General features: G+C 40.8%; 1 protein-coding gene across 2 annotated transcripts in view; it reads left to right on the plus strand.

Annotated features, from left to right (window-relative positions):
• The window catches only part of DIAPH3 (diaphanous related formin 3), a 1718568-nt gene that overhangs the window by 625671 nt on the left and 1080890 nt on the right, over window positions 1-12007 (plus strand). For both annotated transcript variants that reach the window (XM_053707945.1, XM_053707946.1), the window contains exon 6: window positions 4706-4780. In XM_053707945.1, coding sequence (XP_053563920.1) covers window positions 4706-4780 — 75 coding nt within the window. The remainder of the gene's footprint in view (window positions 1-4705; window positions 4781-12007) is intronic.

Consider the following 12007-nt stretch of genomic DNA (forward strand, 5'->3'; position numbering starts at 1 on the left):
AATCCTAAGGTATTTTTTGTCAAAGAAGTGATTTCACTGCAATCGTTTCTGTATCTGAAATATACATGACCCAAAGTGACCTGCACTTTCCATTACAAACCCCTTAGAGAAAATTCAGAGTATCGGCAATTATGGGAATATAGCGAAAACATCGCTCACAAAGAGATTGGCCAATTCGAGACATGTGGTACAGAACTGTTCGGACAAAACTGGAAACAGTATCTGGAACAACGCTCGCCACCCGATTGGTCGGATCGGAACACATGACGACGCATCTTTTGGCGGACCTTAAAGGGAACTACACAGAATCGGGACTCGAAAGGGAACTACCATATTAATTCACTGTGATTGGTCAAATAACTTTTAACTTGTTTATACCGATCCGATTTGGCTAACTATTGAGATTTTGAGCGAAACAGCTTAAGCATATACAAAAAATGCATTACTCTCAAAACACAATCGGATGGGGATAAAAACAAAAATAAAAATGTTTTATTTGTGAGTCCTATTCCGGTGTTTTTCACCGGAACAGGAACAATGATTACCTGTATAAATACACCTGTAACACTCCTAAGGCAGCACTTCCAATTGTTTTTTACTGCTCTTGAAAAAGACGATTCAGTCGTTGAAACGCGTAGAGCCAAGCTAAAAAGAGCCTTTTAATTATGTTTTAATAAATATTTGTTGGTTATAACAAGTATTTTGCTGCCTTTCTTGGAAGTATTCTAAAGTTACCTACCACTTTTGAGGAGCCGGATTCCGAATTACTCGGAGTGAGTATATTGTACTTTTTATCCATTTAAAGATACAATCACCTGCAGTGCAATTTCCATTGTCTACAGATATTAAAGCACATTATGGGAAAATCGAGATTGAGATCCTTATGAAGAAGCTGAACTCTGAAATTTTCGGAGTGAGTATACTGCACATTATTTTGTTGTTAACTCCTGCAAATCACAAGTCAAGTTTCTTTCTTCAGTGTGCACGTTAATATATATGAGATTCAAGACCAGCGCCTCTATATATTTGATCCATATTCTACTCACAGTCCTGTTGGGAGAGACTGTTAGAAGGCTGCGGTCACTTAAGAGGGGAGTATTGTGCTCTATTCTAGTCATTCTGTACATTGTGTTGTCAACATCTAACATATCTGTATAGTTTTTGTTATTATCCTAGAGATGAAGATTTACCTGACGGAGTCCAGGTTATCAAAAATCCTAAATGCTTGCCTTGTCCTTAATTCCATTCCAAGCCCATCAGTAGCTCAGTGCATGGAAGTAATCGGCTTAATGGTCGCGGCAATGGACATAGTGCCATTTGTGCGCCTGCATCTCAGACCGCTGCAATTATGCATGCTGAGTAAGTGGAATGGGGATTACTCAGATCTGTCCCCTTTACTAAATCAGGACCAGGAGGCCAGAGATTCTCTTCTCTGGTGGTTGTCTCGGATTCATCTGTCCAAGGGAATGACTTTTCGCAGATCAGATTGGACGATTGTAACAACAGATGCCAGCCTACTAGGCTGGGGCGCAGTCTGGAATTCCCTGAAGGCTCAGGGATCGTGAACTCAGGAGGAGAAACTCCTCCCAATAAACATTCTGGAACTAAGAGCAATATTCAATGCTCTTCTAGCTTGGCCTCAGTTAGCAACACTGAGGTTCATCAGATTTCAGTCGGACAACATCACGACTGTGGCTTACATCAATCATCAAGGGGGAACCAGGAGTTCCCTAGCGATGTTAGAAGTCTCAAAGATAATTCGCTGGGCAGAGTCTCACTCTTGCCACCTGTCAGCAATCTACATCCCAGGCGTGGAGAACTGGGAGGCGGACTTTCTAAGTCGCCAGACCTTTCACCCGGGGGAGTGGGAACTTCACTCGGAGGTATTTGCTCAACTGATTCTTCGTTGGGGCGAACCAGAACTGGATCTCATGGCATCTCGCCAGAACGCCAAGCTTCCGTGTTACGGATCCAGGTCCAGGGACCCGGGAGCGGTGCTGATAGATGCACTAACAGCCCCTTGGGTTTTCAACATGGCTTATGTGTTTCCACCGTTTCCGTTGCTGCATCGCCTGATTGCCAGGATCAAACAGGAGAGAGCATCAGTGATTCTGATAGCGCCTGCCTGGCCACGCAGGACCTGGTATGCAGACCTAGTGGACATGTCGTCCTGTCCACCATGGTCTCTGCCTCTGAGGCAGGACCTTCTAATTCAGGGTCCTTTCAACCATCCAAGCCTAATTTCTCTGAGGTTGACTGCATGGAGATTGAACGCTTGATTCTATCAAAGCGTGGTTTCTCGGAGTCGGTTATTGATACATTAATACAGGCTTGGAAACCGGTTACCAGAAAAATTTACCATAAGATATGGCGTAAATATTTATATTGGTGTGAATCCAAGAGTTACTCATGGAGTAAGGTTAGGATTCCTAGGATATTGACTTTTCTACAAGAGGGTTTAGAAAAGGGTTTATCCGCTAGTTCGTTAAAGGGGCAGATTTCTGCTCTGTCTATTCTTTTACACAAACGTCTGGCAGAGAACCCAGACGTCCAGACTTTTTGTAGGGCTTTGGCTAGGATTAAGCCTGTGTTTAAATCTGTTGCTCCTCCGTGGAGCTTAAACTTGGTTCTTAAAGTTCTTCAGGGTGTTCCGTTTGAACCCCTTCATTCCATTGATATTAAGCTTTTATCTTAGAAAGTTCTGTTTTTGATGGCTATTTCCTCGGCTCGGAGAGTCTCTGAGTTATCTGCCTTACATTGTGATTCTCCTTATCTGATTTTTCATTCAGACAAGGTAGTTCTGCGTACTAAACCTGGGTTTTTACCTAAGGTTGTTTCTAATAGGAATATCAATCAGGAGATTGTTGTTCCATCATTATGTCCTAATCCTTCTTCAAAGAAGGAACGTCTTTTGCATAATCTGGACGTAGTCCGTGCCCTGAAGTTCTACTTACAGGCAACTAAAGATTTTCGGCAAACTTCTTCTCTGTTTGTCGTTTACTCTGGACAGAGGAGAGGTCAAAAGGCTTCGGCCACCTCTCTCTCTTTTTGGCTTCGTAGCATAATACGTTTAGCCTATGAGACTGCTGGACAGCAGCCCCCTGAAAGAATTACAGCTCATCCCACTAGAGCTGTGGCTTCCACCTGGGCCTTTAAGAATGAGGCCTCTGTTGAACAGATTTGCAAGGCTGCAACTTGGTCTTCACTTCATACCTTTTCAAAATTTTACAAATTTGACACTTTTGCTTCTTCGGAGGCTGTTTTTGGGAGAAAGGTTCTACAGGCAGTGGTTCCTTCTTTTTAAATGTTCCTGCCTTGTCCCTCCCATCATCCGTGTACTTTAGCTTTGGTATTGGTATCCCATAAGTAATGGATGACCCGTGGACTGAACACACTTAACAAGAGAAAACATAATTTATGCTTACCTGATAAATTTATTTCTCTTGTAGTGTGTTCAGTCCACGGCCCGCCCTGTCTTTTTTTGAGGCAGTTCTAAATTTTAATTAAAACTCCAGTCACCACTGCACCCTATAGTTTCTCCTTTCTCGTCTTGTTTCGGTCGAATGACTGGATATGACATGTGAGGGAAGGAGCTATGTAGCAGCTCTGCTTGGGTGATCCTCTTTTAACTTCCTGTTGGGAAGGAGAATATATCCCATAAGTAATGGATGACCCGTGGACTGAACACACTACAAGAGAAATAAATTTATCAGGTAAGCATAAATTTAGTTTTTTCTTCATTCTCTTGTTATCTTTATTTGAACAAGCAAGCATGTAGGAGCTGGCTCATTTTTGGTTCAGCACTTGGGTAGCGCAAGTGTTATCCAGGTGCTAAATCAAAAATGGGCCTTCTTCTAAGCTTACATTCAAATAAAGATACCAAGATAACAAAGAAACTGATAATAGTAGTAAATTAGAAAGTTGCTTAAAATTGCACGCTCACTCTGAATCATAATGATTCATGAATCCTAAAAAAAAAGTGAAGATTGAAATACTCCACAAGTACACTCTCACTCGCTTACTTTCACTCGCTCACTCTCACCCTCTCTCACTTTCTCACTCTCTTTCTCTCTCTCTCTCCCCCTCTCTCCCCCTCTCTCCCCCTCTCTCCCTCTCTCCCCCTCTCTCGCTCTCCCCCCTCTCTTGCTTTCCCCCCCTCTCGCTCTCCCCGCCTCTCCCCGCCTATCTCGCTCTCCCCGCCTCTCTCGCTCTCCCTGCCTCTCTCGCTGTGTATTGCTATTTCTTCAACAAAGGATATCTAAAGAATGAACCAAATTCGATATAAGAAGTAAACTGGGATGATGTTTAAAATTGTATTCTCTATCTGAATCATGAAAGAAAAAAATTGGGTTTAATGTCCATTTAAGCACATACTTATGCAATTACAAATGGACTGGTAACCCTGTCTGTCTGCTATTTAATATTCTTAACCCTTAACAACAGAATGTCTGCTGTCATTTTTAGTGAATAAAGGGAATAAATAGCACAAAGAAGCCTGAAGCAGTGCATCTGTGTTGTTAAGAGGTTAATTGTACTTAATAAAACACTGGTCTTATATGTATGTCAAATACAGAACACTTTTTAATTTTTCCTTTGCTATACACATGGTTTTTAACTAACAGTTGTTTTGTTTGCATAATTTTTTTATTTTTTTTATTTCTTAATCTATTTGTATATTTGTTTAATACATTTTCTTTTGTTGCAGCTGGGTTGAAAGCTTTGGCCATGATGGACTGGGTTTGCTTCTTAATATTCTTGAACGAATGGTGGATGTAAAATGGTAAGTTATTTCTTTTCTCTCTTCTCAGTTCCTAAACATAATATTCACAATTAAGTAAGAACATCAAATGAACATTTTTTTTTAACAATGCAGTTTGTTGGATATTTGTTTTTCCTTTTTTTACCCTTTATTTTTACTTACTGGTGCTGCTTTGTTTATCCATTTGTGTGAAAATAAAAAATATTTTTTTTCATCTATGTAGACTAAACAAATGTATTGTATGTATTTATGTTGTGCAAGTTAAATTATTAAAAGAAGATTGCATACCCTAAATTCTTCTAAACAAGGCTTAATGAATAGTAATCATCAAATATTGGTTAGATTTGTATTCTCTAATATTTTAATTTTGTCCTGTGTCATTATATAGATTTACTCACAATTAAGTGTTTGTATTTCCAAATAGTAAGAATGGCTGAGGTAGCTATTTTTAAGACTTATTTTCATCTTTCCTAGGGCCACAGTTCAAATACATGTGGAGAAGAGGTTAAAGGGACACTGAACCCAAATTTTTTATTTTGTGATTTAGATAGAGCATGCAATTTTAAGCAACTTTCTAATTTACTCCTATTATCAATTTTTCTTCGTTCTCTTGCTATCTTTATTTGAAAAAGAAGGCATCTAAGCTTTTATTTGCTTAAGAACTCTGAACAGCACATTTTTATTGGTGGATAAATTTATCCACCAATCAGCAAGAACAACCCAGGTTGTTCACCAAAAATGGGCCGGCATCTAAGCTTACATTCTTGCATTTCAAATAAAGATACTAAGAGAATGAAGAAATTTGATAATAGGAGTAAAATAGAAAGTTGTTTAAAATGTCATGCTCTATCTGAATAACGAAAGAAAAAATTTGGGTTCAGTGTCCCTTTAATTAATCTTATATAACCACTACTTTACCTTTGTAGAATGCTTGTTCTTATAAATAAATGGTTTTTACTTAGTGATTTAGTCCTTAGTTTTTACTAGTCCTTACTGTCAAAACATTTGTTCTGGTCCATTATATCCTTCTCTGTAAAATATCTTAGATATTTATAAAGCACAGATAACTGGTATGCTATAGTTCTGATACTTGCAATCACTTTACACGTTGGGCTGCACTATTGTTCTTAAACCACTGCTGATTAACTTATAGCAGTTATATCAAAGAAAAATGTATAATTTGATACAAATAAAAGAAAACAAATACTGGAAGTCATCAATTGCCCCTTGTGATGTGATGAATATGCTAATATCCTTTTTAATTTTAAATTGTTAAAAAAAACAATGTGAGATCACAGACAGTCCAAAGTATTTTTTCTTCAATAAGGTGATCCACAAGATATTACTACTGACGTTTAACTCCTAGGAGGAGGTGAATATTCCCAAAGCTCTAAGCACACTTATTCCCTCCCATCTCTCTGTTATGCCAGTTTATTATTTGTCTGCCTAGGAGGTTGGTGAAGAATTGAGGTGTTCCAAAAGTCCAAAATCTTCTTTTCTTTTTTAAGACACAATGAGTCCACGGATCATCTTAATTACTAATGGGATATTCACCTCCTGGTCAATAGGTGGAGGCAAAGAGCACCACAGCAGAGCTGTTAAATAGCTCCCCCCCTTCCCTCCTACTCCAGTCATTCTTTTTCCTATGTTAGTGATAGGAAGAGGTAAAGTGAGGTGTTAGATTAGATTCTTCAATCAAGAGTTTATTATTTTTAAAGTAGTTCAAGATTGTGCTGCTTTGTTCTAGGGTGTAGCCGTTGTCCATATCAGTCTCTTCAGTAGAGCTTTTGGTGGCTTTAGAGCAATGGGAACTTGTGGGACATAATTCTCACTGCGCCTCCCATATATTTATGCTGCCCTTATCCTGATGGCCTAAGTAAGATAACTCAGGCTTTATCTTTATACACAGGGCTATAGGAGGGAGAGGACCTCCTAAACCTGCTGAGCTGCCCTGCTGTCGGGCAGATTTTAAAGGCAAGTGCTGACTTTTTTATTCTGGGTCTGAAGGAAGAGAAATTCAGGACAGAAGTGTGGCACTTTAGTGGGACATATATCTCCTATTTATATATGTAAAGGGGATCCTGTTACAGCATAGTATTAGCAGGCACTGGGGCTGACGAGAGTGGCTTCTTTGGGGGCTTTATTGGAAAGTATTTAATCCATTGGACGGAGCTGAACAGGGCTCAGGAGGGGTGTCTGTTTGGTTTACTAACTTCAAAGACACCATGATATGGTACTTCTAATTGCCCCCAGGCTTATTATGCAGGGTTCAGTTTTCTCCTGGTGGCCTATCTTTAAAAATATTATGGCGGCCGGGAGATAGTGTGTGTGGCAACGCCCACAATGGGCGGGGTTATGTTTGGCGCCTTTTGTGAGAGGCGCAATGCTAACCTGGGCTCCATTATTATGGTAATCTGAATTGAGTGTTATCACGCCCATGAGGGGCGGAGCTATGTTTAGGAGTCTGTTGACTATGGTCAATCTATGCCACAAATTTCTCCTACAGTGTCCCACAAACTGTTATGACCCACATGCAGTGTCCTGCATTTCCTCTCACTCTCCACTTGGAGTTGCTCTGCATTTTCATAAGTTATATGTTTTTCCCACGATGTAGAAAACGTTTCTAAGGGAATTATTTTCATTCATTTCAAAAATTGATTGATTCAATATTTGCTATTGCGAATGGGTTTTCCCTGTTACCTGAAAGAGGGAGATAATTCGGGATTATCTGAGAGAGAATTATCAGACTCAGATTGAATAATGTTTTTATTTGATGCTAAGGTTGTTTTATTCCCTGAAGTTTAAAGTGGAAGATACTTTGGTAATAGATAAGGGAAACATCTCAGACTTCTTCTGGGTAATTCTTTTTTCTGATATTAAAGTGGTTTTCTGGATCACCTCCGTTTGCTACCTAAGGAGGTTTTTTAGTTACCCTGAAGGGCTCCGGTATGACTGGCCCTTTTTGTCCTCTATCTACTTTATTTAAAAAGTTGTTTCCCATAGCCGACGCGGGTAAGGAGGCTTGGCAAGCAGTCCCCAAGGGGGGGAAGGAGCTGTTTCCATCTTAGCTAAGAGAACTACTATACCCATAGAGGATAGTTGTGCTTTCAAGAATGGAATGGAGATCTCAAAATGAGTGGGGTTAATAAAAAAGAATGTACTCCAGGGCTTACAATGGCAGCCAGCTGTGTGCATTGCTACCGTCACTAGTGCAGCGGCATATTGGCTGATGCTATTAGGAAAGAAACTCCCCTGGATGAAATCCAGGATAGGATGAAAGCTCTTAAAATGTCGAATTCCTTTATTATGGATGCTTCCCTTCAAGTTCTTAATCTGGGAGCATATATTTTAGGTTTCTCTGTTCTAGCTCGCAGAGCCTTATGAGTAAAACCTTGGTCTGCAGATGTATCCTCTAAGCTTTTAGCGATTCCTTACAAGGGAAAGACCTTGTTTGGACCTGGTTTGACGGTAATTATCTCTGAGATTACGGGAGGTAAGGGTCATTTTCTCCCTCAGGATAAGTGAAACAACCAAAAGTGATGACAGAGTAATTTTCGTTTCTTTCGAAATCTCAAGGGAAATTCTTCCGTTTCCTCCTCCAAGCAGGATCAGTCTAAAACCTCCTGGAAACCCGCTCAGTCTTGGAATAAGGGAAAATAATCAAAGAAGCCTGCTATTGAATCGAAGACAGCATGAAGGGTCTGCCCTCGATCCGGGACTGGATCTTGTAGGGGGCAGACTCCTTCGCACAGTCTTGGGTTAGAGATGTTCAGGATCCTTGGGCAATCAAAATAGTGTCACAGGGATACAAACTAGAGTAAAGTTTCTCTCCCAGAGGCAGCTTTCTGTTTTCAAGATTATCTGTAGATCAGATAAAAGAGAGGCATTCTTACTCTGTATTAACGACCTCTCCGACCTGGGAGTGAGTTCCTGTTCCGAATCAGGATCAGCGTCAGGGATTTTATTCCAATCTGTTCGTGGTTCCCAAAAAAAGAGGGAATTTTTCAGGTTAATTTTAGATCTCAAGAGTCTAATCAAATTTCTCATAATTCCGTCCTTCAAGATGGAAGCTATTTGTTCCATTCTTCCATTCGATCCAAGAGGGTCAATTTATGACAACAGTGAATTTAAAGGAGGCGCAACTGCATGTTCACATTCACAGGGATCATCACAATTTCCTAAGGGTTGCCTTTCTGGACTAACACTTTCAGTTTGTGGCTATTCTCTTTGGTCTTGCCACAGCTCCAAGAATTTTCACAAGGTTTCTGGGTTCGCTGCTGGTGGGCTTTGGTTACGGGGCATTGCAGTGGCGTCCTATCTGGACGACATCTTAGTCCAGGGGCCATCCTTTCAACAAGCCAGATCCCACTGGGACTGGGTGTTAGCCTTCTTGCGATCTCACAGATGGAAGGTAAATTTAAAAAGGGTTTTCTTGGTCCCAAATACAAGGGCAATTTTATTGGGAACCATTATAGATTCCCTATCAATGAAGATTTTTCTGATCGTAGTCAGGAAATCAAAGAGTTGCGATACATGTCTAGCCCTTCAGTCCACTTCTCGGCCATCAGTGGCTCAGTGCATGTGGATAATCGGACTGCTGGTGGCGGCAATGGTCATCATTCCGGTTGCTCGGTTTTCTTCTCAGACCTCTGCAGTTAAACATGCTCGGGCAATGGAATGGAGATTATGAGGACTTGTCTCTTCAAATACTTCTCAGGAGACAAGGGACTCTCTCTACAATGGTGGTTGTCTCTGGATCATCTCTTCCAGGGTACTTGCTTTCACAGACCATCTTGGGTGACTGTGACTACAGATACCAGCCTTCTAGGATGGAGAGCAGTCTGGGGCTCTCTAAAGGCTCAGGGAACATGGACTCAGTCTATTCTACCCATAAACATTCTGGAACTATGAGCGATCTACAATGCTCTTCTGGCCTGGACCCAGTTAGCCTCGGTACAGTTTATCAGTTTTCCAGTCGGGCAACATAACGTCAGTGGTTTACATCAATCATCAGGAGGAACGAGAAGTTCCTTGGCGATGACAGAGGTATCTTAAATACTTCAGTGGGCGGAGTTCCTGAGCAGGCAGAACTTTCATTCGGGTGAGAGGCAAACTCCATCCGCAAGTGTTCTCCAGCCTGATTCTCAAGGGGGCTCCCAGGTAGAACTGATAGATGCTCTGGCGGCCCCTTGGGCCTTCAATTTAGCATACCTGTTATCCTCCGGTTACACTTCTTTCTTGAGTACTTGCTCGATTCTAGCAGGAAAGGCTCTCAGTGATTCTCATAACACCGGCCTGGCCTCGCAGGATTTGGTATGCAGATCTGGTGGAGATAACATCTCTTCCACCTTGCAGATTTCCATTGCAAAAGGACCTTCTGATTCAGGGGCCCTTCCTTCACCAAATCTAGTTTTCTCTTGTTAAGTGTAGTCAGTCCACGGGTCATCCATTACTTATGGAATATATCTCTTCCTAACAGGAAGCTGCAAGAGGATCACCCAGCAGAGCTGCTACATAGCTCCTCCCCTCACATGTCATATTCAGTCATTCTCTTGCAGCCTAACTAGATAGGTCGCTGTGAGAGGTCTGTGGTGTTTTTTTTAACTTAGTTTATTTCTACAATCAAAAGTTTGTTATTTTAAATGGCACGGAGTGTGCTGTTTATTCTCAGGCAGCATTAGAAGAAGAATCTGCCTGCGTTTTCTATGATCTTAGCAGACGTAACTAAGATCCACTGGCTGTTCTCATCTGAGGAGTGAGGTAACTTCAGAGAAGGGGAATAGCATGCAGGGCCCCCCTGCAACAAATGAGGTATGTGCAGTAATTATTTTTCTGAGGAATGGAATTGACTGAGAAAATACTGCTGATACCAATGTAAAGTAAGTTCAGCCTTAAATGCAGTGATAGCTACTTGTATTAGTCTGATGAGTGTGTGTACACTGAATGTATTTTTCTAAGGAATGGAATTGACTCTGAAAATACTGTTAATACTGAAATAATGTATGAGCCTTAACTGCAGTAAAAGCGACTGGTAGCAGGCTTATTAATAACAATTCATAACTTTTCAAATGTATGTTTAAAACGTTTACTGGCATGTTAATCGTTTTTTGTGAGGTACTTGGTGATAAATCTTATTGGGGCATGATTTTTACCACATGGCCATCTTTGTTTTCTGCATGGAAACAGTTTTCTGAGCTTCCCCACTGTTGTAATATGAGTGGGAGGGGCCTATTTTAGCGCTTTTTTGCGCAGTAAAAATTCAGTCACAATCTGTCTACTTCATCCTCCATGATCCAGATCGTCTCTAGAGAGCTCAGGGGTCTTCAAAATTCTTTTTGAGGGAGGTAATCAGTCACAGCAGACCTGTGACAGTGTGTTTTGACTGTGAGAAAAACGTTAATTATTAAATTGTTAATCCGTTTTTGGGTATTAAGGGGTTAATCATCCATTTGCTGGTGGGTGCAATCCTTTGCTAACTTAATACATTTACTGTGAAAAATTGTTTGCTATAACTATTTTGGTTCATTGTTATTTCAACTGTGACAACTTTTTGTGCTTCTTAAAGGCACAGTAGCGTTTTTTATATTGCTTGTAAATTTATTTTGAAAAGTATTTCCAAGCTTGCTAGTCTCATTGCTAGTCTGTTTAAACATGTCTGACACAGATGAATCTCTTTGTTCACTATGTTTAAAGGCTAATGTGGAGCCCAATAGAAATTTATGTACTAATTGCATTGATGCTACTTTAAATAAAAGTCAATCTTTACATGTAAAGAAATCACCAGACAACGAGGGGGAAGTTATGCCGACTAACTCTCCTCACGTGTCAGTACCTTCGCCTCCCGCTCAGGAGGTGCGTGATTTTGTGGCGCCAAGTACATCAGGGAGGCCCTTACAAATCACTTTGCAAGACATGGCTACTGTTATGACAGAAGTATTATCTAAATTGCCAGAATTAAGAGGCAAGCGCGATAGCTCTGGGTTAAGGACAGAGCGCGCGGATGAGGTGAGAGCCATGTCAGATACTGCGTCACAGTTTGCAGAACGTGAAGACGGAGAGCTTCATTCTGTGGGTGACTGATCTGATCCAGGGAGACTGGATTCAGAGATTTCTAATTTTAAATTTAAGCTTGAGAACCTCCGCATATTGCTAGGGGAGGTATTAGCGGCTCTGAATGATTGTAACACGGTTGCAATTCCAGAAAAATTATGTAGGTTGGATAGATACTATGCGGTACCGGTGTGTACT

Source organism: Bombina bombina, chromosome 3 (genome assembly GCF_027579735.1).
Source record: "Bombina bombina isolate aBomBom1 chromosome 3, aBomBom1.pri, whole genome shotgun sequence".
In the NCBI taxonomy this organism is placed as follows: Eukaryota; Metazoa; Chordata; class Amphibia; order Anura; family Bombinatoridae; genus Bombina; species Bombina bombina.